The 26,090-nt window shown below is 46.2% G+C and overlaps 1 protein-coding gene across 2 annotated transcripts; it reads right to left on the bottom strand.

Annotated features, from left to right (window-relative positions):
• Positions 1-9,253: 9,253 nt before the first annotated feature.
• Positions 9,254-23,747, bottom strand: LOC123377703 (hepatocyte cell adhesion molecule-like). 2 transcript variants are annotated; one of them, XM_045030911.1, is made up of 5 exons: positions 23,611-23,747; positions 21,632-21,979; positions 16,010-16,279; positions 13,949-14,023; positions 9,254-9,924 (listed from the first exon to the last, which is right to left on the bottom strand). In XM_045030911.1, exons 1-5 carry the CDS (start codon positions 23,648-23,650, stop codon positions 9,902-9,904), a joined length of 756 nt encoding a protein of 251 aa, XP_044886846.1. In that variant the 5' UTR covers positions 23,651-23,747; the 3' UTR covers positions 9,254-9,901. The 2 variants fall into 2 exon arrangements, with proteins under 2 accessions (XP_044886846.1, XP_044886845.1); XM_045030910.1 differs by having other exon boundaries at positions 9,254-9,927; positions 23,611-23,745.
• Positions 23,748-26,090: the final 2,343 nt, after the last annotated feature.

Raw genomic sequence — 26,090 nt, forward strand, 5'->3', positions numbered from 1 at the left:
GGACGGGAAGGTCCAGGGCTCTGAGTGGGCACTGAGCATTCTCTCAGGTGCTTGGCTGACTTGTTCTTACTTGCGTGCTCTGGGTTAACTGGTCAAGGTATCTGGGATTGGGAAGGATTTTTCCCCCAGGGCAGATTGGCAATGACTTTAGGGCATGCTATGGGACCTCTGCAGCATGTGGGTCACTTGCTTGGATTATCTGGATATATCTTACTTAAACATTTCTCTGTCATTGCAGGGACTTGGGCACTGGTGCATCTCGATCCCACCTATGCTCTGCCTGTGGCACATTATAGTCTAGTCTCCTGTGGGCTGTAATGCTTTGGTCTCACTTTGGTTGTTGGGTTTACTGTGCAGGTGCTGGGTGGTATTGGTGGCCTGTGATTTACAGGAGGTCAGACTAGATGATCCAGTGAGTAGTTTAAAGACAGATATCTCACTCCCCATCAGGGTTAAAAATGGGACCATGATTTGATTAGAAAGACCTTCCTAAAGATACTAAGCATTTGTATCTACTCTGGGAGACTGAGTTATTTTACCTTAAAATACAGTCCAGCTATGAGCAGAAAAACTATTTTTAACCAATCTGACCTGTAAATATTATAGTAGAGTCACAGGTCATATATTGGACTTTGCCACCTATACAATCTTGCCTAGGATAAATAAAGAAATGATGCCTTGACTCAGGAAAGCACATGCTTAATTTTCAGCATATGCTTACGCTGAACAAGGTGACTTCCTGAATTAGTGCCTGTATTTAGGAAAAGTTATTTCAGATATTTGTAGAGCTTTCTTATACAGCTGAATTCCTCACCACAGAGTCATGGTAAGGGAGCGTGGTTTTACAGATGGAGGGACATGAGGGGGTGTAGTGTGTAACTAATACATTAATCTATTATAAGAGCTGGATATGAGAGACTACTGCCTGATAAGTCAGGGATCGGCAAGCTTTGGCACGCAGCCCACCAGGGAAAGCCCCTGGTGGGCCAGGCCGGTTTGGCCAAACCTGCAGATGCGGCAGGTAAACAAACCGGCCCAGCCTGCCAGGGGCTTTCCCTGACGGGCCACGTGCCAAAAATTGCTGATCCCTGTGATAGGCAATATGTAAAAAGGCTATGGGGGAGCAGTAGCATAGCTAGTGCGGTGCAGGGGAAGCAGCTGGGGTAATGAGATTCAAAGAGCCCAGAGGAACCGCCTCTAGCCTTAGTTTCAAAGTTAACAACAAAACAGGGATAAACCTCCTTCTAGCAAAGCGAACATTCACAAGTTGAGAAAACAAAGATAAACTAGTACGCCTTGCCTGGCTGTTACTTACAAGTTTGAAATATGAGAGACTTGTTCAGAAAGATTTGGAGAACATGCATTGATGTCTGGTCCCTCTTAGTCCCAAGAACAAACACCCCCAAAACAAAGAGTACTGTATCAGGATGTCAAGTATCAGAGGGGTAGCCGTGTTAGTCTGGATCTGTAAAAGCAGCAATGAGTCCTGTGGCACCTTATAGACTAACAGAAGTTTTGGAGCGTGAGCTTTCGTGGGTGAATACGAAGTGGGTATTCACCCACGAAAGCTCATGCTCCAAAACTTCTGTTAGTCTGTAAGGTGCCACAGGACTCTTTGCTGCTGTATCAGGATGCTTACCCCACTCCTGCCCTGAAGGGCTTAAAACAGCCCAGGAGAGGGCTGGGGCTGGGGCAAGAAGCCTGGGTTGATTGGGGAAAGTAGGCTTAGCTGTCGCCATGCCCCAGTCAGGCCCAGCTGGCCCCTATAGGAGGCTGTGAGCCAGAAGCCCAGTCAGTCTCTCTCTGGCTGTAGAGGGAGATGGACCTGGCTGTAGGGAGCTAGAGTCAGGGTACCTGAGTGAAGCAGGGCTGGGGAAAGGCAGAGCAGCTGGGGAGCTCCAGTCTGGAAAGCACAAGGCAAATAGGTACTAGGGGTTGCAGAGGGCAGCCTAGGGGTAGGCAAAGGCAGCAGGTCCAAACCCAACCTTGCCAGTGATGAGTAGGCTGATACTGAGGTGAGGAGGGGATAGTGGGTGGGGGTTCCCTGGGGAGGGGAGATCTTAAGATAAAGGGGCACTGGGTCCTGGGAGGAACATGGGGGGCCAAGAGGCAGCAGGACACCGGCCAGAGGGCACTCTGGAGGCTGGAGAGCTAATTCCCGGAAGAGACCAGCAGGAGGTGCTGCAGGGGTGAGTCCACACCCTTACAAGCACAAACAAAAGCCCCCCCCCCTATTTGAAAGTATCTTGTCTCCTTTGGGTCAGGTGTCAGCCAGGTTACCTGAGCTTCTTAACCCTTTACAGGTAAAAGGATTTTGGTGCCTCTGGCCAGGAGGGATTTTATAGTATTGTACACAGGAGGGCTGTTACCCTTGTTCCCTTTATAGTTATGACAACTTCTGAGGCGCACCTTGATTTCAGTGGCAGTGGAGGACTCTTTGTGCCTGCCTGGGGATGGAGCTTCTAGTGAAGAAGGCACTGCAGTTGATATCAGTGGCACGCTGCAGCCCCAAATGCTCCAAACCCGCCACCCCCGTATCCTGTGCATCTCCTCCCTCCCTTTAGGGACAGATCCTGCTCCCCTCACTGACCAATGGCAGCCAGCACTGGTGGGGGGGGGAGGGTACAGCAGACCTGGCAAAAGAATTGAATCAAGAGTGATATGATCTGCCAGGGTCGGGCTTTCCAGGACAGCGAGCTCTGCGCCACCAGGTGCCAGGCCACAGATGCTGCAAAACAGCCCCACCCCTGTCTTGGTCTGCGGTTGCCGAACTTCCCTGTCGGTCCCCGCGCCCCCCCCAGCTCTTCCCCTCCCACCCCTCCTCCAGCGCCGCGCCTGGGCCCCTGTGCTGTTCTCCCTCACTCACCTGAGAGCAGCGCCCGCAGGCTGGAGCCCCCCAGAGTGCGCATGGCCAGAGCACTGTCCCGGCCAGCAAAGAGACTCGCAGGCGCTAAATCAGACACTCCATCTGCCTGGGGCGGCTCTAGCTTTTTTGCAGCCCCAAGCATGGCAGGCAGGCTGCCTTCGGCAGCTTACCTGCGGGAGGTCCCTGGTCCTGCAGATTCGGTGGCTTGCCTGCAGGAGTTCCCCAGTCCCGAGGCTTCAGCGTACCCGCCACCGAATTATCACCGAAACCGCAGGACCGGGGACCTCTCGCAGGCAAGCCACCAAGGCTGCCTGACTGCCGCCCTGTCAGGGACCAACAGGGCACCCCACGCGGCTTCACACCCCAGGCACACGCTTGGAGCACTAGTGCCGGGAGCCAGTGCTGGCCTGGCAGTTGTTTCTGATCAGAAACTCATCAGGAAGAAGGGAGCAACACAGAACTCTGTCTGTGGGTGTAACTGACTCACACTGATTTGGGGCAACAGATTTTTTGAACAGCACCTGAATCTGGCAGCTTAATTCCAGAATTCATTGGAATTTCACACCATGTTTGAGAAACTTTTTCTAAGGAATTATTCATGACTGTGCTGCAGGGTTTGTTGATACCCGACCCTAGGCGGAAGGCAGGGGCGGCTCCAGGCACCAGCGCTCAAAGCGCGTGCCTGGGGCAGCAAGCGGCGGGGGGGCAGCCTGCTGGTCCCTGTGAGGGCAGCAGTCAGGCAGCCTTCGGGAGCATGCCTGCAGGCGGTCCCCAGTCCCACGGATTCGGCGGCAGGTACCAGCGGACTTCCCGCAGGCATGCAGCCGTAGGCAGCCTGACTGCTGTGCTAGGGGCTAGGGGCGGCAAAAAAGGCTAGAGCCACCCCTGCCTAGGTCATGCTGGAGTTGAAGATTAAAATAACCCAAAGGGATTAGTTTGTGTCATTAAATTTAAGCACAGAAGGGACCAACAAATATCATCTTGTCTGACATCCCCCATCTCACAGAACACCCACAACACCTGCACACCAAACACAACAGCCAAAATTAGATCACAGTATTATGGCAGCTAGAAGATTAAGGTAATATGTCTCCAGGAATTGTGTGTTCATAAAGGCAAGAAATATGTATGGGAGGTGGGCAAAATTAAAATGAAAAAAAAAAAAGGACCTAGATTCTGGGCCTATAGATTGCATTGGAGGCCAATGCTGCTCCATGTAGTTTTAAAGGGGTGAAAGTGAAAGCATTTTATGGCGCAATTTGGGGACCATAGGATGTTGGAAATTCTTGCAGGAAAAGGGTTAATCAAATTGTCCCCGGGGGGAATAATATTGAGATTCCCCTGTGATTGGGAGTTGCCCATTCATCCTTCAGCAGTCACCCAGCACTTCCATTTAAGGCAGTAATTTAGGGGTTTGTGTTCACTGCACAATTAACTTCAGTGTTGCCAGGCACAGTAACCCTTAATTTGAGGTGAGAAGTGCTTACTGGATTAGGATTTAGGAAACCTGGCGTTCAAATCCCTGCTCTGCCACAGACTTCCTGTATGACCTTGGGCAAGTTTCTTAGCATCTCAGTTTCCCATTTGTAAAATTAAGATAATAATAGTACTTCCCTGCCTCCCAGGGAGGATAAATATATCAAAAGATTGTGATGGTGCTTTGAGATCTACAGCTCAGAAGAGCCATATATGAGCTGGGTATTATTATTTGAACTTGAGTTTGTTGGCCATAAGCAGCTACAGCTCAAAGTAGCCCAACTTGTTCAGCTGCTAACACCTCACTGTACAGCTCAAGTGTTATTTCATAGTGTGGCCACGCTCAAGTTAGCCTAGCTCAAATGAGAGACCTTAACTCATGTTCACCTGAGTCTTTACCGAAGAGTTTTTTTTCTTCACCGACACTTGACACAGTGGCTTTGTCTTTGCTTTACTTTGACATAGTGACTTGATGTTGCTATTCTGCTACAAAAACTTAGCGGAGATAAGGCACTATAGTGTTGCCACAAGGAAATTAGGCAAGTTCAGCCAGCAAGGGTGGGTGGGTATATATAGTGCTGAGCCTGCCTACCTGTCTCCCAGTCAAAAGTATAAGTGCCTTGTCTTTGCTTATAGTTTTACAGCAAGATAACAAATGTGCAATAACCATCTCCTTGTATAATAAGCAACAAAACAAACCATAAAACCCACATCTGTCAGTGAAAGTCAAGTAGGGAAAGAATGTGACTGTCTGGGATCAGATATGTTTTCTTGTTTAAAAAAAAAAGTCAAACCCATATATGGAAGGAAAGAGGTGTGGGGGCTCACTTTTTTTTTTTTAACCACAATTTTTCCAGCCTGATGATTGTCAGAATTCTCTGACACTTTAATTTACCGCCTCTCTTCACACTCCTGTGTTCTAACTTAGTTTTCTCCATAGTAACAATTGATTAAGAGCAAAAAAATATTTTAACTATCCCTACAGGGACTCAGGAGCTATGAAGGCATAATCGATATATATACTTAATTTCCCCAGCTTGGCTGGAGCTATCAAAATGATATAGCCCAGCTTCACCCATTTACAGCTTCTTCATGACACAGGCAATAAACACTTCTCACAACAGCACATCCAGGATTCTTCAGCAAAGAAACCAAGTTCACACTGTCATGTGATGATTTCCATTATGATTTCACAGGGCGCAAAAAGTAGAATCCAGTCCAGTGCAAAGCTTCTTTTATTTTAATCCATAAACCAGCTTGGAAGTCCCAGAGTTAGCCAGCTGGATCTCCTGTCAAACCCAAGAGATTCATAAGAAAGACACACACACCTTGCCCCTCATAGCTTTATGCATTGTATAAGTGGGCAGCAGCACCTCAGTCAGTAAAACACATAAGCATGTGCTTAAATCTAAGCGTGCCAGTAATCCCACTGGCGTCCTGGAAGGACTCAAGCACTTAAAGTTAAATGCATGCTGAAGTGCTTTGCTGGAATGGGATCCTGGTTTACTTTACCTGAGGATGATGGGTCTGGGATGCAGCCAGGAAAACATCAAAAACTAGCATAGTGTAACTGGCGTAGATAATGAGCCTCAGATAACTTAAAGAATGAGGAGTACTTGTGGCACCTTAAAGACTAACAAATTTATTTGAGCATAAGCTTTCATGGGCTAAAACCCACTTCATCGGATGCATGCAGTGGAAAATACAGTAGGAAGATATATATACACACACAGAGCGAGAACATGAAAAAATGGGTGTTGCCATATCAACTATAACAAGAGTAATCAATTAAGGTGGGCTATTAGCAGCAGGAGAAAAAAAAAACTTTTGTAGTGATCATCAGGATGGCCCATTTCCAACAGTTGACAAGAAGGTGTGAGTAAGAGGAGGGGAAAAATTAGCATGGGGAAATAGTTTTTATTTTGTGTAATGACCCATCCACTCCCAGTCTTTATTCAAGCCTAATCTAATGGTGTCCAGTTTGCAAATTAATTCCAATTCTGCAGTTTCTCATTGGAGTCTGTTTTTGAAGTTTTTTTGTTGGAATATTGCGACTTTAAAGTCTGTAATTGAGTGACCAGGGAGGTTGAAGTGTTCTCCGACTCGTTTTTTAATGTTATAATTCTTGACATCTGATTTGTGTCCATTTATTCTTTTGTGTAGAGACTGTCCGGTTTCACCAGTGTATATGGCAGAGGGACATTGCTGGCACATGATGGTGTATATCACATTGGTAGATATGCAGTTGAACGAGCCCCTGATGGCATGGCTGATGTGATTAGATCCCATGATGGTGTCCCTTGAATAGATATGTGAACAGAGTTGGCAATGGGCTTTGTTGCAAGGATAGGTTCCTGGGTCAGTGTTTTTGTTGTGTGGTGTGTGGTTGCTGGTGAGTATTTGCTTCAGGTTGGGGGACTGTCTGTAAGTGAGGACTGGCCTGTCTCCCAAGATCTGGGAGAGTGACGGATCATCCTTCAGGATAGGTTGTAGATCCTTGACGATGCGCTGGAGAGGTTTTAGTTGGGGGCTAATGGCATTCTGTTACTTTCTTTGTTGGGCCTGTCCTGGAGTAAGTGACTTCTGGCTCTGTCAATCTGTTTCTTCACTTCAGCAGGTAGGTAGTGTAGTTTTAAGAATGCTTGATAGAGCTCTTGTAGGTGTTTGTCTCTGTCGGAGGGACTGGAGCAATGCGGCTGTAATCCGATGAAGTGAGTTTTAGCCCACAAAAGCTTATACCCAAGTAAATGTGTTAGTCTCTAAGGTGCCACAAGTACTCCTCATTCTTTTTGCTGATACAGACTAACACGGCTACCACTCTGAAACCAGGGCTGGCTCCAGGCACCAGTGAAGGAAGCAGGTGCTTGGGGCGGCCAATGGTAAGGGGCGGCACATCCGGGTATTTGGCAGCAGTTCAGCGGCAGGTCCCTCAGTCCCTCTCTCCTCTCTTCCCGCAACAGATGAAGCAGTGTGACTGAGCTGCCACTGAAGTGCCACTGATCGCGGCTTTATCTTTTTTCTTTTTTTCGCTTCGCCGCTTGGGGCAGCAAAAAAGCTGGAGCTGGCCCTGTCTGAAACCTGTCAGATAACTTAGTGAAACAGGTGTCTTGGGCCTTGTCTTTCCAGGGAAAAAGGTGTATTTTATCACATTTTAGAAACACATGGTAAAACGAGACCTTTTTTCCTAGTGTGGATGTAGCTTTGAGGTAATGGAATAAACAAACGGGTGCTCCAGTCCAGGGGATTGGAGAAGTTGACTCTTTCCTTTCTGTAGGCAACACAGTCCAATGCTCTGTCACTTCCTGGAAATAACAACTCCGCCCTCCTCTCCTCCAGCTGCTGCCAAGCACTGACTTTTACACACACAGATTCCTTATGTTCATGTCAGTTTGATTTATGAGATCAGGTCTGAGACAACAGTTTTTCCTTATCCAGGGAGTACTGGTACAGAACTGCAGGGACGCTTATTGCCAGGATCCTCTTGCAGATGCTGTACAGACAAAACTACACAGGATCTTTTCAGGGGGCAAGACAAAGATGCCACATTTATTATGATAATTTGATTTATGACCAATAACTAATATCTTAATTCTTATACACACACATTATACCTAATACCTACACACACACACACACACACACACACCCATCAGATGTTCTGCAGCTGCTCCATAGTTACCAGTCCTGAAGATAGCTTGATTTTGCAGCTTGGGTTCGTAGCTTGTGGTGGCTAACTGGCCAGGAAAGCCGGGCACAAGGACGAGCTGGGTCTCTGTTGAGCATGCACTGATGTCCTTCCATGTTGGCAGCAGAATGTTACCCTCCAAAGCCTTTCATCTCACCCATCCTTTTTGTAGGCTTTAGTTTGAATCCAGAGTCTATAGGTCTTGCTGTGTCACTCTGCCTCTGGGTTTGGTGACTGATCACCCATCAATTGCAGGAATGACTTTCAGCCTCGGACCTGGCTTTGATCTTCCTTCTATTGTACCTTTTCTTTTTAGGGTGGACTCTTCTTACTTTGTTAGGGCTCTTGTCTGCATCTTCAGTCGGTGGGGTTTGAACTCTATTTCATAAGGACAGGCTGGGGCTGGAGGTTGATTCCATCATTCATACATACCTCATCCACACATCTAAACTAAACTAATAAGAGTACAGCAGGATTTGCAAAAATGAAGGTTGGAGGAAGCTTTTACAAAATGGAGTGAGCGTTTTAAAATGCATCCGAAGAAGTGGGTATTCACCCACGAAAGCTCATGCTGCAAAACGTCTGTTAGTCTATAAGGTGCCACAGGATTCTTTGCTGCTTCTACAGAACCAGACTAACACGGCTACCCCTCTGATACGTTTTAAAATGGGATTTGCATTACAATATGGCAAACAGTGAACAGAAGTTACAATACAGACAAGTGTAGTGGATGGCAAACAGTGAACAGAAGTTATACTGATAAAGTGATCAATTAAAAACAATTTCATTCATCAGTTCTACACAGAGACTGAAAGAGGAGCGGGAATATCAAATGCACCAGAGATACAATAGGGGCTTTTGTCTGTGCTTGGATCAGAAGCTGTGGAAGTGCAAATACAGGACATCCAAGGATGGTTAAAACTGGTTTGCTAAGTGATATTTACAGCACCCTCTTCATCTATTGCTCAGAGCACCTATGAATATCAAAACAGTTCAAATTCATTGTATTTCTACTGAAATCAGTGGGCCAAATCCTGAAATCCTTCCTCATAATCACATCACACCCTAAGGATTTGCAGGCAGAAAGGACATCAGTGCACAACTTTCCCTGCCTCCATGGAGTAAAGAGGGTGTGTGGCAGTGTGTGACACCAGTCTTTGAGACATTTCTCACCCAGACTTTAAGAAGCCTCTGGGTCCAGGGATCTGCACCTAGGGAGGAGATGGAGGAGAGGCTAGAGATGGGACTAGGGAGATGCACACCATCCCTTGCCAGCCATGCAGAGATTGCAAAGGCGAGGGAACACAGACAGAGGCTGTATTACCTTAGTTAAGGGGGATCCCGGGGCAGCTGCAGCCAGAGGAGGCCCTGGTAGTGACACTTCATTAGAGTCCACTTCCATTGCAGGAGCGTGCATGCACAGGGCTGGGTTTAAGCAATCTTGGGCCCCAGGCACAACATGGGGGACTTCTAGCTCTGCCCCCGCATTTGGAGTGGAGATGGTCCCTCCCTTCCCAGAGAGGCAGGGTGGCACCACTGGGCCCCCACTTCCCTCCAGTAATGAGAGGAGCTCCCTCCCCTCAATTGCAGCCAGGGTGTCCCAGTACTCAGCCAACAGCTGAGCTATATCCACTTGGGTGAGTGTCCCACACCCACTTCACTTTTCCTCCTGCCACTCCCAGACAGCCCTGCTGGAGTGTTATTGGAGGAGTCCCTCTACTTTGAGTTGCAGGGGCAGCAGCAGGTCCTAGAGGGTAGAGCATAAAAGCAGGCAGGTTGTTGCTGGGCAGAAGAAAACAGTATAATTCCCTTCTGTTCCATTATGTCTTTTGCAAATTGGGATTGTTCATCCAGATGAAGTCACGGCAGAGTTTTTATTCACTGTACAAGTTCCCATCTGCTAATGGAGAAGGAAAGGAAATCTCTATTAGTATCATCATACTCAATCAATGATCAGTAAGTCAGCAGTTACTCATTTCCTTTGGCTCTGGTGGTTGCTGATCCCTGGCCCAAATTCCAAACAGTCCTGACATTTGACATTGACTATTAGTCACAGATTGTTCCCTGAGGGGGCCACCGCCAGAGGCAATGGGTGCATTATAATACAGAATCAATAAAAGGCAAATCCAGGTAATACATTAGAAGAGGAATAGATAAGACACAAAATACCATAATAATACTGTATATGTCCACACCTTGAATATTGCACGCAGTTCTGTTTGCCCCATCTCAAAAGAGATATATTAGAATTGGAAAAAGTACAGAAGAGGGCAACAAAAATGATTAGGGGTATGGAGTAGCTCCCATATGAGGAGAGATTAAAAAGACAGATTGTTCATCTTAGAAAAGAGACGACTAAGGGGGGATATGATAGAGGTCTATAAAATCATGACTGGTGTGGAGAAAGGGAATAAGGAAGTGTTATTTACTCCTTCTCAAAACACAAGAACCAGGGGTCACCCAATGAAATTAATAGGTAGCAGGTTTAATACAAACATAAGGGAATACAGTGCTTCTTCACACAATGCACAGTCAACCTGAGGCACTCGTTGACATGGGATGTTGTGAAGGCCAAAAGTATAACTGGGTTCAAAAAAGAATTAGATACGTTCATGGAAGATGGGCCCATCAATGACTATTAGCCAAAATGATCAGGGATGCAACCCCATGCTCTGAGTGTCCCTAAACCTCTGACTACCAGAAGCTGAGACTTGATGACAGCCAGGGGATTGATCACTCGATAAACTGCCATGTTCTCTTACTTCCTTCTGAAGCACCAGGCATCAGCCACCATTAGAAGCAGGATACTGGGCTAAACGGACCATGGCTCTGACCCAGTATGGCCGTTCTTATGTTCTTAGATTATAAGGTTATAAGTCTATTGAGGAGATTCCAATGAGGTCACCCCAGAACAGCAAATTTAGAGAGAGTTGCCAGAACTCTAGGGAGGAAATAATAATTCCACAATTTCTACGAGTCACAAGATACTTGTGGATGTCAGTAATTTGACCCCAACCCTGCAATGGAAATGTCACAGCAGTGAGAGAATGGCAGATTTAGTTTATTACAAGTGACTAGCTGATTGCATTCCATCAATGACAAGCTAATTCCAGCCACTGATTAGTTGGAATACTTTTGCCAAGTGTCCCCCCAAATCCTAATCCTTGGTTTTGGTGCTGGCTTTTCATGAACCAGCTGCCATATATTTTTGATACTTATTCATGAACATTCAGCTCACTGAACCCACCCAATATTTAACCGATTGATCAGAAATTTTATTGAAGCCCCATCCTGCATAAAGCAAAAAACTTAAAGGGACATACTTGGGCCTAAAATGTTTTTTACCTACTTCTAAGCAATAACAAAAAATTATATCTGAAAGATTAGTAAAAAAATAAGTTTCTCTTATTTTTGCTTGTTTATTTTAGTTATTTGACATTAGAGAAATATGTTTGTAAAACCACAAAAATTGGCAGGGGGACCTAGGGCAGGAACTTTAAATGCATCTTTTGAAATTCACTAGGTTTCCAGTTGACAGTGACCCTTTAAATAATGTTTGATTTGTAAGGACAGCTGAAGAGAGGGAAAGAAGAGTGGAGTTGTTACCGAAAAATGAACAATGGCAGGAGAAGCATTAGCATTTGTAAAGAGAGTGTCTACTAGAACAGTAATTGGCATGGATTCTTTTCCCCATGTAAAATATGTAACAGCTATACATATAAAGTGTTGTTATAATTTGTCTTAACAGTGAATATTAGTTTGATTTCTCTGACCTCAAGTATAAAAGGATGCTAAGTGCTGAAGGCTGGAATGTCATTGCCATGATAACACTGTCCAGAAGCTGCTTTGAGCTGTTACTGATGCTCAGTGTTACCACTGTCTGGGGATTGGTCCTGCTTTGAGCAGGGTGCTGGACTAGATGGCCTCCTGAGATCCCTTCCAACCCTGATATTCTATGATATTCTATTCTATCTCTGGCATGCCAGGGCTCTTAACACAAGCATAATGCAGCATGCTATTTCAGCAGACCTCCATGTGATTTATAAAGCACAACCACTGGCACAGTTCAATGACAAAGGCACTCAGCCAGGTGTATTGCCCTCAAGGCACAGTACTAGTGCCCTAGCTCCGTGGTTACAGGTACACTAACACCTAAGTGTCCCATAGCAAGGAAAGGCTCAGTCAGCAACAGGAATTTCTGCTGTCTCCTCAGCCATATAGAGGGCTAAGGGGAGGTACCCCGACATTTCTAACTGAGACAAACAACTTGCATACTGCCTCACATATTTTATGACGACATCTACTTGTTACCTTCCCTTGTATTACATTCAAGTTGTCTCGGACAAAACTTCCTCTTACTCTGGTGTTAAGTCAGGATGTCCCTGAGATAATCTTTTGGAGACTGTTCCCACACACCCGCAGTATCTGCTGCTACTTAAGAGTGCCTGGGTTTTACCAACGCTAGCAATACAGTGAACTTGTAAATATCTATTTTAATAGATGACCTGACTTTGGTTCACAGCCTCTGGTTCAGGCCTCAGGTTCTGCCCCAGGCTCAATGCTCCAGGCTCTCCTCCCCTATACTCTGCTCTACTCTAGAAAAAGCAGCAGCAGGCTCTTCTTCGGCTGCAATCAGGTCACTAATTTTGAGCGGAACTCTCCATTGAAATAAATGAAATATTAAACTGATGGTGCAATATGGCCTTGAGGAAAATTTCTTTCAATACATTATGAGTACAGCGTCCTTTCCCCCAGCAGGCAGCTGGGTTAAAGGAAAAGTGAGGTAGTGAATTAGCACAAGTGTCGCATCTGCAAAAGCACCTAAATGACTTATACACATAATTCACTTTTGAAAATGGGACTTAGGACCCTAAGGCTACATCTACACGGGATAAAAGCCCCGCAGCTCAGCCAGAGCTGCCTTGGGCTAGCAGGACTCAGGATGAGGGGCTAAAAATTGCTGTGTGTAGACATTCAAGCTCAGGCTGGAGCCCAAGCTCTTTAGTCCCTCCACCCTTGCTGGGTCCCAGAGCCAGGGCTCCTGCCCAAGCCCGGAACTCTATACAGCAATGAAACAGCAACAGCGGCTCAAACCCCACAAGCCCAAGACGGCTGGTGTGGGCCAGCCGTGGGTGTCTAGTTGCTCTGTAGACATACCCACCCTAAGTGTCTACCCGTGTTCTAAAGGAAGATGTACATTTCCATTCATATATGTTGTCTTTGGAGACAGCTTTACAAATAACCCAGATGACCAAGGTAATTTCTAAGCATGAGCACTACTAACTAAACTGAACATAAAGTGGATCCTCTTGTTTGTGCTAAATGCAGCTTTAGAGCCACTGGCCCCTCTTGGGCGAGGTGCATTGTTCCAGGAACAGCTGAAGGAGGGATTGGGCTGGGATGTTGAGCCAGGTACATGAGCCAGTGCAGGGGAGAGGTTTGTTCCTGCTTCCTACCCACCCCGTTGGAGCACTTTGAATCTCTGGGGATGCCTGCAGGGAGCAGTCCCTCACTCCTATTAGCTGGGGGACTGGAATTAATTTTGCTCCTTGTGCCAGTCGTTCGTTTTGGAGGGAGGAGACTCCTTGCAACTTCCCTTCTACACACCCACAAGAGGGCCAGGCACAATTTTGTTCTTCATGAAGGCTCATTTTCACTGTAAGAACCAAATCCTGATCCAGCTGAAGTCAGCAGCAAAATTCCCCAAGGATTTTGGCTTTAAATCCCATTGGGTACAAATATGTAAAACAATCAGGTAAACTGATATGTGCAGCTGTGATCAGTTTCTAGAAGACAAACCCTCAGTGTTATTTTAGGTCACACTTCCCCCATCTTTTTTAAATAACCCATAGCATAGATCCACCATGAACCAAATACAGTTCTGTGATCAATGGCAAGGGAGTTACAATCCTTTTACTCACCTATTACTAGAATTATGACAGCAGTTATGACAGCAACTCCCAAAATGACTCCATTTGAAACCACAGCTGAAGAATCTGTGTGAAGAAACAACACTTTCAGATCAGCCACTCTTTGAACCTCACTTGTGGAAAATGTCTCAAGAGAGAAATAGCCTTTTTCCTTTAAAACAACTTTGCAAGCTGCCCTTTCAAGTTTGAATATTAAGTGCTGTTCGGTAAGATTAAAAAAAAAAAATTGTTGCAAGTTGTCTCTCTCACACCAGTAAACCTTACTGACCTCAACCCTGTTGTCATCCAGGTCTAGAAAGGCCAGATGTCCAAATTTTTCCATGACTCCTGCAGTTTTGATTAAGTCAGACTGACTTAGTTTCAGTACATGCAGACAGGGCAACAATTGTCCTTCTGTGCTCACTCTACTCCCCCAGTGCTTCCTCATCTGCCATCACTCAGCTCTCACCTATATACACTGGTACTTGCATTCTCCCACCTTTTGTGCCTTTCACTTCTGGTACAATGCACTAGCAGAATGATCACTGAGGAGGGGCTTATGGTAGTTTATTTAGTAAAGATAAATCCAGAGATGAAAGTAAGCTGGTGTGCCGTACCGGGGCAGCCCGGCTTCCCCAGGCGGCAATTTAAAGGCTTTCTCAGGCCGGAGCCCCAGGCCTTTTAAATTGCAGCCAGAACCCCACTGCTGGAACCCTGGGGTAGCGGGGGGCTCCGGGAGCTATTTAAAGGGCCGGGGCTCCCACTGCCTCTACTGCCCTGGGCCTTTTAAATAGCTGCCGGAGACCCGCCGCCACTATCCCAGGGCTCTGGGGGCTATTTAAAGGGTCAGGGCAGTAGAAGCAGGAGAGTCCTGGGCCCTTTAAATAACCCCCAGAGCCCTGGAGTAGCGGCGGGGCTCCCGCTGCCTGTACGGCCCCAGCCCTTTAAATAGCCACCAAAGCCCTACTGCCAGAGCCCTGGGGTAGCAGCGTCAGCTGGGGGCTCTGGCAGTGGTTTTAAGGGCCCAGGGCAGTAGCGGCGGCTGAGCCCTGGGCCCTTTAAACTGCTGCCGGAGCCCCCAGCTACCACCGTTACCCTGGCAGGGGAGGGCACTTACCGCTACAGGGCAGCCCAGGGCTGGCTCTGACCCACCCCATCCCCACCCCTTCCACCCGAGGCCCCACCCCTTCCAGGAGCCAGAGCTGGCCCCAACCCAGCCCCATACCAGTAAGTCCCTATTTCTACTGTCACCCCTGAATAAACACTTATAAAATAAACAGTGATACTACTGCTGTATTCTAGCCAGGCTGTATTCTCTCTCTCTCTCTCTCTCTCTCTCTCTCTAAAACTGGTACATATCTCTATTTGCAAGCCAGAGCCTATTACTGTCACCAGGTAACATGGCACTGCACAGTGCCTATAGGATGGGTGGCAATTTTAAACATCCGATTTACTTCCTTCTATAGCACATAGAAGACACAGTTTTACTGAGATTTTAAATTAAAGAGCCCCCAACTCCAAAGTCTTCCCATAGTTCAGTGGGTTTGGTCTAATTTCTATTTTAAACCATATCAAAATATTTTCACATGAAAATGCATCAGTTAAGTACAGAGGACCAATACTGGTGCCAAGCTATTTGGAGATGATTTATACTCCTAGCTTGGGCTGGGACCATTTATTTAACTCACTTATTTCTGGGCTCTCAGTTGGGTAATTATTTTTTGTTGGCACTTGGGGCCATATTACACCATCCATCTTTAAGCTTAAATCTGATGGCACAAGTGGACCCTTGTTTAGGAGTGCAATCACTCCTACATTTGCTGAAGACACTTAAGAGCATCAGAACTCTGAAATGACCCATTCAAATTCCAAATTGAATAGATGTGCACCTGAGATGAACTCATGGGTGTATTTTTGAAAATGTAGCCCATTATTGAATAAACGCTGATCATTGTGTGTACGTGTGCGCACACACACACACAATTTCATAAACTCTGAAACAGCACAAAGTTAATTCCCATAATTAAAACAACAAAAATTGTAAAATACTGGAAAGAGAAAATTCCCACTTACCATTGATGGTCAATTCCAGGGAGGTTTCATTCTCACTAACTTCATTGGTAACTTTGCATGAGTAACTGCCACTATCAGCCTGTGTTGTGTTCACTATGAGAAGTACACTGTTATTCCGAGAGAGTTGGTAGTGACCATACTTAGGGAGAGGCTTATGGTCCTTTCTCCACTGATAGGAATCCACCCTACCTACTGTCATGTTACAGACCATTTCAATGGTGGAGCCCGCCAAGGAAGAGTTCCTAAAGAGTTTCGGCTTGGATAAGGGCTCTGGAAGAGAGGGAACATTTTGCTACCATTATTCCTAAACACTGAAAAATGCAACAGCATTTCCCAACAATGATTTAAAGATATCACTTAACTATTAATAGACACTATCTTCAGTCTTAAAGGAATACATTTCAATAGCACTGGATGGCACAAAGAGTTATGCAACGTTGATCTTTATTAGCAGTGTATGCTAAGTAAATAAATCCCTACTAAGGCAATATTATGATTGAGATTTAAACAATGTAAATCAAGTCATTTGCAATTATGGCTCCCATAGCATCCTTAATGCTCCTGTTTTGTAATATGGTATATTATATTACAGTTCTGAACACATCAACTTTAATGTCTTCCTAAGCAACTAGAGTCATTTGCTGTAGGAATCAGAACTTTAATTTCGCCCGTGAGAAAATTCTTCCCACCCGCAACCATGAGACTGCCAGAAGATGGCTCTTGAGACTCTGAAAAGATAAATGAACAGGTGAAGAATATAAGTGAAAAGCCTTGTTCTCTCTTTTTATGTATTTAGGCCCCAGTTCGGGAAGTCAATGGGACTTAAGTGATTCCAGCTATAAAACTAATTAAACAAACATAAAAACATCCATTTTAGCAATTTAAGACTATAAAATGGGAAGAAAGTAAGGAACTAACATTTTAAAATAAATATTTTTTTTTTATTTATGAGGGTACAAATGATTACTACACACAAAGATATATTCATGGAGATAAAGTATTTTTCTCAAGTATTTGCTAAATCTGGCTACTGTCAAATGTTTTATGCAGTTCTTTGGCTTGTCAATTTAAATTTGATCCACATTTTACGTTTTGTTTAAACAAGTATAAAACCTAAAACTAGAATAATTGTTTTTAAAATTCCAGTGAAACAATTTCAAACAAGTAACTTTCCCATGTGTTATGTTCACAGCATACAAGTAAAGGAGTTAGATAAAAACAAATATTCTTGCTGGAAGGTTGTCACTTAAAACTAAAGTTATTTCTTAGAATTCAGATTGCTAACACACCAGACCCAACGACAGACACACAAAGCAGGCTACTCCCTTAAAAAACAGAAGCACAATTCCACGGCCGCCCAGAGAATTCAGGGGGCCTGGGGCAAAGAAATTTTGGGGGCCCCTTATATAAAAAAATTGCAGTACTATATTCTCCTGGGGGCCCTGAGCCCAGGGCAAATTGCCCCACTTGCTCCCCCCCACAGGCGGCCCTGGGAAAAATAAACCTTCCGCATCTCAGCACAAACCCAGTTTTGAGAAAACTTCTTTACAAGGTATCACTGGTTCTCAGCATCAGCTAGTGCTAAAAGGCACTAAAGCTCATTAAAAGGGTTGGACAAATATTTTCAATCAAAACTTTTTCTGGATCGAAAACTAGGGTTTTTTTTTAAAAGCAAAAAAAAATCATGGACAATGTCTGCTTTCCTTCAAAATTTGTTATGGTTTTTTTAATTGAAAAGCTGAAATTAGTCTGCCAAAACCTGAAAGTGGTTTGAGGTTTCAGAAGTGTGTGGCCAAATATTTGCCTCTTGTTGTGTTTGATTGCTTAAAGAAACAATAAAAAAATTCTGCTTAAAAAAAAATCCAAAACTTTTGAACTACCTCAGCTTGTAACCAAACGCCTGAGCCCATCCAGTCAGAGATTTTTCCAGGTTTCTGATACTCTGCTGGCTTCCTTGACTCATATCAGTCTCCATAACTTTGACAAACAGAGGCTAGGGACACCATTCCTTACCCATCCTGGCTAATAGCCATTAATGGACTTAATCTCCATGCATTTATCTGTTTCCTAGAGACTGGCTCCATGGGGTCCCTCACAAACTGGAGACGGTTACTGTGGGTTTGTCTTTAGTATAGCTTATGTACATAGTCCACGAACTGAGAATTTGAGCTTGTTCCAGAATCTGGGATGAGCCTATGTTGTCAAAACTGAAATGCTCAAAATAGCACATGCATGTGAATGGACACAGGGTGCTAAAATTAAATTAATCCAGGGGTTCTCAAACTGGAGCTCAGGACCCCTCAGGGGGTCACGAGGTTATTACTGGGGGTTGTGAGCTGTCAGCCTCCACCTCAAACCCCGCTTTGCCTCCAACATTTATAATAGTGTTAAATATATAAAAAAGTGTTTTCAATGTATAAGGGGGGTGGGGGGAGGTCGCACTCAGAGGTTTGCTATGTGAAAGGGGTCACCAGGACAAAAGTTTGAGAACCACTGAATTAACCCTTCTGAAGCCTCAGGGAATACAGGGGAGGAGGGGGTCTCCCTTGGTAGGGTTGGGAAGGATATTGCTCTTCTCATGTGATTCCTCCCCCCAGTAGCTAATTTTAAATGAAGCTACTCTCCCATGACATGAATCTCCCTATAGCACTGGAATTAAATACAGACTATAATTTGGCATTTGAGAAGTGAAAGGGATGGTAGCCCTAACGGAAAAGCTAACAGCTTGGCTCTTCTGCAAGCCTCAAACTGCTGAATGAGCTTTAGGGTAGGGAAGGCTGTGCCTCCCAAACAGCCTGGCTCTGCCCCCTATCCGACCCCCATCCACTTCCTGCCCCCCAACTGCCCACCCCCGAATCCCTGACCCATCCTGCTCCTTGTCCCCTCACCATCACCCAGAGAGCCCACCACCCCAACCACCACCCCGGGACCCCACCCTTCTCCCTGTCCCCTATCCGCCCCCCTCGCTGAGTCCTGACAGACCCCCCCAGAACGCCCATGATCCAATCCCCCTGTTCCCTGACCACCCCCCCACCTCTGCCCCCTCCCTGTCCCTGGGACTCCCTGCCCCTTAGCCAACCCCCCCCCCGGCCCCAGTCTCTTACCCCCAGCTCCCTCCTCACCCGGAGCCTCAGCGCATCGCTGAACAGCTGCAGCGAGTCTCCGGCACGGCCTGAGCTCCGTCCTGCTCCGAGCCGCGTGGTAAGGGGGCGGGGCTGTGAGCTCCACGCCAAGCGGAGGGAGCTGAGCTCAGCCTGGAGCTCGCAGCCCCGCCCCCTCACCACGCGGCATGGAGCGGGGAGGGGCTCATGGGCCCCGCCGGAGCCAGGCTGCAGAGGTGTCCAGGGACACTGTTTGATGCGCTGAGGCTCCGGGAGATGGGTGGAGGCGGGGATAAGGGGCTGGGGCGGGAGCCTCAGCTGTTCTCTTGGGGGCCCCTGCGGAGCCCGGGGCAAATTGCCCCACTTGCCCCCCCCGGACGGCCCTGCACAATTCACCCTCCCTCTTTCTAAATTATCTGTCCCGCTGACTGACTCTGATCAGATTCTTCCCTACAGAGCCCTCATCTACAAGTAGAGCCAGAAAAACCCCAGAGAATTTAAAGGGATAGATCACAATTTTGACATGGATTTCAATACACCAGACTCTGCAGTATATGAAACCCAAAAACTTGCAGCACTAGAAAATGAAAAAGCCAAACTGGCTTAGTAGATGTTCAGTATCCTAGTTGAGATGACTGCAAAAAGAAATGGAGAATAAATACAGTTGGGACAAATTTTAAAAATGAAAGAATTTTTAATAAAGTGTTATCAGGAGGGGTGAGGGATAGCTCAGTGGTTTGAGCATTGGCCTGCTAAACCCAGGGTTGTGAGCTCAATCCTTGAGGGGGCCACTTAGGGATCTGGGGTAAAAATCAGTACTTGGTCCTGCTAGTGAAGGCAGCGGGCTGGACTTGATGATCCTTCAGGGACCCTTCCAGTTCTAGGAGATAGGATATCTCCGTTTATTTTATTTTTTTTAAACCATTTTTGACACAGGAATGAATGAAACAATGTTTATTTCTTCTTTGTTGTTTTGGCTGTTTTAGATTATGTGTGTAACAGTCCAGGAATCCTGCCATTGGTGGTGCCACTGATAATGTATGAACACACTTATTAGTATAAATAGGCTTCCAGGAATAAATTATGTGTCCGAGTTTAAGGCCAGTCAGGACCACCAGTTCATCTAGTCTGTCTTCCTGTCTATTGCAGGCCACCAGCACCACCTATTATCCACACACTAAACCCGACAACCAAATGAGACCAAAGTATTCCAGCCCACAGGCAGGCAAAAAAAACAGGGACAGAAGCCCACTAGTCCCCCACAATGGCAGAAAAATGATGAAATGAGCTATACCCAGATAATCCTGGCAAAATGGAAAGTGATCCACATACTGCAGAGGAAGGTGAAACACCCTCCCCTGTCTCCCTCCAGAATCAGTCAATCTGCCCTGGAGGGAAATTCCTTCTTTACCCCACATTTGGCTACCAGTCAGAGCCCAGGGGGAGGGATAGCTCAGTGGTTTGAGCATAGGCCTGCTAAACCCAGGGTTGTGAATTCAATCCTTGAGGAAGCCACTTAGGGATGTGCAGCAAAAATTGGTCCTGCTAGTGAAGGCAGGGGGCTGGACTCGATGACCTTTCAAGGTCCCTTCCAGCTCTAGATATACCAATCTCCAATTGAGCAAGAACCAGCCAGCCAAGCACCTGAGACAGAGAGAATGTTCAGTGCCACCTCAAAACACTGGCTCACCCTGTCCAATGTCCTATCTCCAGCTATGGCCATTTTTGATGATTCAGAGGAAGGAGACCACCCTGCCCCAATACAGTCAGCACTCAAATATAAATCAAAAGAGGAAGCTTAGATATAAAGAACTAAGGCCCATATGATGCAAATTCTTATTCAAGTGCTTCCTTTACCCCATAGGGAGTCCCATTATCATTGGCTATTTCAATCTAGGCAGAATTACCTACCTGAAAATTGCCTTTGTATTTTGAGGAGAGAAGCTGTGCGTATTGTTTTATTGCTCAAGTGCCAGTAAAATCTGTTACTACAGTTTGGTAAGTCACTCCTCAAAATAATCAAGACAATGGTAAATATGGGCAAACCTGAGATCTAGAAGCAAGATTTAGTGAGTCAAAATTTCATATAAGAGCAATTGGGGTGACACTAAAAAAAAACCCAAAAATAAAAAACAAAAAAACAGAACCTGTCCTGTTCCGAAGCTAAATGTAACCAGTGTTTGATACATCTGGACAAGTCATCAAAATTAAACAACAAAACTACCATAGAAATTAGTTCCCCTCTATGTCACACATGCAACAATTCCCCCTGCCCCACTCCTAGGAATACTGTGCTGAAGTCCTTTTCAGGGAGGTAAAGATTGGAGAAATAGACCAGGCCTGATATATAATGCGGCTCCTTCTCACCACCTGAAGTGATATAGATGGTGTAAGAATGCAATGTGTACAATATATGCCTATTGCCTCTATGCAGAATGTCAGTTATGCAATCCTAGATAGGGAAAAGCTCACTTGACATTAGCACAAAAGTGGAAGAAAGGTTAATGAACATGGCACTTACCTATAACATCCAGCTGGATCCATTTGCCACTTTTCTCCTCCTCTTGTCTCCTTAATCTGTACAGGCCTCGATCTGCCAGTTGCAATTTCAGTCCCAGGGTCCAGTTGGACATGCTAAATACAACACGATCCTTATACTCTGGTAAGATGTCCGGTTCCCGTGATGCCACATAATAAAGTACGACAGTCAGTTCAGTGTCATTTTCATTTTGTTTATACTCCCACCGTACGAACCCAGTGGTGTCAATGTGATCTGGTCCAGGGAGCACCACAGTGCAGCCCACGGCACCAACCACCCTGCCTCCTGTTGGTGCAAGACCAGTGGATTGACATGCAGAAACAATCCCCACTGCAAGAACAAAACAGCAACATTTAAGGTTAGACTCAGTTACTATGGTGAAGTAGAAGCCACCCCACAATTAAAGTTGTAACCTGCCTTCCATTATAATCCAGATTTTGCCCCCACCCACCTCACAAGATAATTTTTGGATCGTATTTTGCATGTAATCATTATGCTAGTTAGTTGTTAAGCACAGTCAACGTGTGTGGTGCAGTAAAAGAAAATTAATCATCATCCAGAGTCTTTGGCAGAGGTGGATTTACAGTAAAACACAGGGTGCCCTGGAATAGGGCCCTCAGGGCCAGGCCGCTGCAGGGGCAGAAGCACGGTCCTGCCAGCACCTGGAGCTCCGGTCCTGCTGCAGGCTCCACACCCACCACCAGCCATCCTTCCCCCTCCCCCTCCTCTTCCCCTGAGTGTGCCGCATTCCCGCCCCTTCCCCTCACTCCTAGCACTTCCCCCACCACCAAACAGCTGTTTGCCAGTGCTCTGGTCACTCTGGGAGAGAGGGGGAGGAGTGGGGCTACAGCACGCTCCAGGGAGGAGGCAGGGAAGAGACAGGGGTGGGGGCTTGTGGAAGGGGTGGGGGGAATTGGGGCAGGGTGGAGCAAAGGTGGGGCCCCCGCACTCCCCCTACACAATCCCCCCCAACCCCCTGCCATCAGCTGCTCAGGGTAGGGGGCTGGGGTGGGGCAGGGAGCACCCCCATGACCCCAGCCCACACCCCCAGCCCTCTGCCCTGACTCCTGCACCCTCCTCACACACTCCCAGCCCTGATTCCTGCACCCTCCCATGCCCCCAGCCCACCCTGACTCCTGCACCCCCATATCCTCATCTGCACCCCTCGCACCAAAAGGGAGCTGCCCCAGGTAAGCGCTCCACACCCCAACCCCCTGCCCCACCCGAGCCCCCTCCTGCATCCTAACTCCCTCCCAGACCCAGTACCCCCAGCCGTGACTCCTGTACCCCCCTCAACCCTGACTCCTGCACCCTCTCACACACTCCCAGCCCTGACTCCTGCACCCTCTCATCTCCCAGGCTCCTGCCCTCCCTGACTCCAGCCCCTCACACCTCCTGCCACTCATGCCCCCAGCCCTCCCTGACTCCTGCACCCCCTCACACATCCTCAGCCACCTGCCCTCCCTGACTCCTGCAGCCCCCTCACAAAGGTATGCGGGAACTTCTAATGCTGAATCGTGATGATATATTTAGCAAAGAGCTATGCTCTGTCAATCACCACCCTCTCCGATTGCTGGAGGCTAGATTGCATATTCAGACAGGCCTGTAGTGGAGCGGCAGACGGAGCTCTTGGCGTGGGGCTCACCCATCGCGGCAGAGAACTGCTTTAAACACAGACAAACGCAGATCACTCTTGAACTAGTCCAATAGTTGATTTTCCAAACTTAGTACTAAGGAAAGGAGAAAAGACCTGCCGCCGTGCGGGGCTTTTAGAGGCAGCCCAGGCTCCTCTCTCCCGGGCCGCCTGAACCCCGCGCACCGGCCTGAGCTCCCCACCCGGGACCGCCCCGGCCGCGCAGGGCTGGGCTCGGGCACTGGCCGCCGCATCCGCAGGTGACCGAGTCACTGAACGGAGCCCTCCGGCTTCCCCAACTTTGCAGCCCCGCCAGCGGCCCCCTCACCTGACAGCAGCGCCAGCGGCAGCCAGCCCGCAGGGCGCATTGCGGCGGGGCACCGCTCCGAGCTCTGCTGCAGTCCGGAGCTGCGTGCCCCAGCCTGGCTCTGCTCCTCTCCCTGCAGACCGGAATGAGCGTCAGCCCAGAGTCATCCTCCCCTGCGCCAGCGCCAGCCCTGTCGGTACCTGCTTTGGGGAACTGGGAGTTTTAAACTCTGCCTGGAAAACACATGGCTGGGCTCTGCCCCAGGCGCCTGCAGGATTATTGAAAGGTATTTTGCAGAATGGGCAGCTTCTACAATTTTCTTTTTAATGGCACTTGCTAGGATTTAAACAGTTCATTCTGCATGTTTTTTCCAAAGGAATGAACCTGTGTTTCATGATCAGTTATTTTAGGTAGCTGCTCCTTCATGACGGGATCGAACAAAGCCAGGTATTCAACGAATTTTTTAAAAAGTTTCCATTACCTGGTGTGTATAATTTTTCATTTCTGCCATGGCGGCAGAACGCTAAATTTTGCCCAGCGAGAACTCTCACTAAAGCAATCAGATGCTCTAATATTGTTGCTAATATTCTTCTTTTTCCTTGATCACACTTAAATTTTCTTCATCAGTAGTTTTTCCCTTTTTTTATTGTGATTCAAGTTCTTTCCCATTCTGAAAACATTCCAAATGTCCTGTACTGCTTTCACATGAAGAGAATTGAAGAGATGTTTTTCCAGTCCTTTGAACCATTTTCAGTAAGTGATGTATCAATTGCTTGATTTCTAAACAACTTGCAGCAAAAGCAAAACACAGAGTCCTTTGACACTTAATATTGTAACCAATTTTGATGAATTTCTTTCCCATTAATGAGTTTCCTCTTGTAATGCTGAGCAGAGAATTTCCTTTTATTTCCATCCTTAGGGAAGGGAAATTAATGAACTTGTTCAGGTCCATGTTCCACAAGAATTTGCCGCACATTTAATCACATCTGGATCATGAAGCTGGGTCCCCATACTGTAACTTGTTTGAAACTTCCTCATCCTTTCTTCCTTCTACTTCATTTACTTCAATTTCTGCATGTCTCTCTGAAGGTGAATACATTTTCTCCACTTCCATATCAGTCTGATGCTGTGAGCTGCCTTCATCTAGAAGTAGGTTTCTATCATCTTGAGTTTCCAAACTGCTTTTTTGTGGATGTGAGCTACCCTCATCTCGAAGTAATATACCTTCATCTTGATGTTCCAAACTGCTTCCATGTAGATGTGAGCTAACCTCCTCTCCAAGTAAAATTCCTTCATCTGGATGCTATGAACTGCTTCCATCTTTATTTGGATTAAAGAGAAGATATTTCTCTGCTTTGTTCTTTTCCTTCTCAGCCTTTCATTTACAATACTCAACTCCTGAGGGTTTTCTTTTTCCTCTTTCTGCCATGGGGCATTTGAATATTGTTATGTACTAACTGTGCTCCCGACTGCAAGCATTATAGCGTCAAGGATGGCTGACACACCCACCACATGGTTGATGATTTAAACCACATTGCAGCCATCCCAACACGTCTTTTCACTGCTTAAAGGTTCAATGATCAGTAACATACACTCACTTACCTATTAAAACAGTTAGTTACAGTGTTTACATTGAAACAAAATGACCTTTTTTGACGTTATACCAGTTGTTTGGAAAGTAATCCCCTTCCTCACAGTTACCCTCTTGGAGTGTGATGTCATCACTTTTGTAGTCTATCTATTAAGCATCAACACTGTTACTTTTCTTTTGTGGACCTTATTTATTACATGTGAACCAGTTATAACAAAGAAAAGTTCATAATTATACAGCCCAATAATAATGCTAGGGTTTAATAGCACATAAAGATATAAATCCAAAATGTGAGTAATGCTGAAAAACGTTATTCGTTGGCACCAAGAAACTCAATTTTCTACAGTATTCACTTGATTCTTCACCATCTACCTGCGACATGTATTAAAATGACCGTTTGACATGTATCAACTCGTGATATCTCCATTCTACATGAATATCTGGTTATGGGAGCTTGATGTATATTCAAGTTAGGTGTCACTAGCATTGCCGCTCTTGTCACTGATGGATGTGTTTCATTGTGGCTGAGTTATTTCTTATCAAAATCTTGACCCTATGTCCCAAATTGGAGGAAAAAAATCGCTAAAATATTATTTATTTTTGCAGTAAATAAAAGAGTCGACATATCAGAAATGTAGAGAAATGAATTATAATTCATATTCCCTCCATACACACACGGGAATTGAAATGATGACATCTTTGTTATTTTCTTTGTATTTGTTTTATCTTTTTCATTTGATTTTTTCCCCTTGAATTTGGTGCCCCATTTAACTTGGCACTCTAGGCAACAGCCTAGTTTGCCTATATGGATAGGCCACCCCTGCACACAGATGGCATAATCTGTGCATTTCATTACACCAAACTCCTGGGATTGGAACCGCCACATTCCTTCTCAAATACAAGGCTGTGG

This window comes from Mauremys mutica, chromosome 9 (genome assembly GCF_020497125.1).
Source record: "Mauremys mutica isolate MM-2020 ecotype Southern chromosome 9, ASM2049712v1, whole genome shotgun sequence".
Lineage (NCBI taxonomy): Eukaryota > Metazoa > Chordata > Testudines > Geoemydidae > Mauremys > Mauremys mutica.

Bases quoted from the DNA above. Each gene is read 5' to 3' on its own strand.
- LOC123377703 (XM_045030910.1), bottom strand. From the start codon at position 23,650: ATGCGCCCTGCGGGCTGGCTGCCGCTGGCGCTGCTGTCAG. The intron at 16,280-21,631 runs GTAAGTGCCATG...CCTCTCTTCCAG, and splicing joins GATCCAGCTGGATGTTATAG to AGCCCTTATCCAAGCCGAAA. The intron at 9,928-13,948 runs GTGAGTAAAAGG...CTTCTCCATTAG, and splicing joins TGTCATAATTCTAGTAATAG to CAGATGGGAACTTGTACAGT.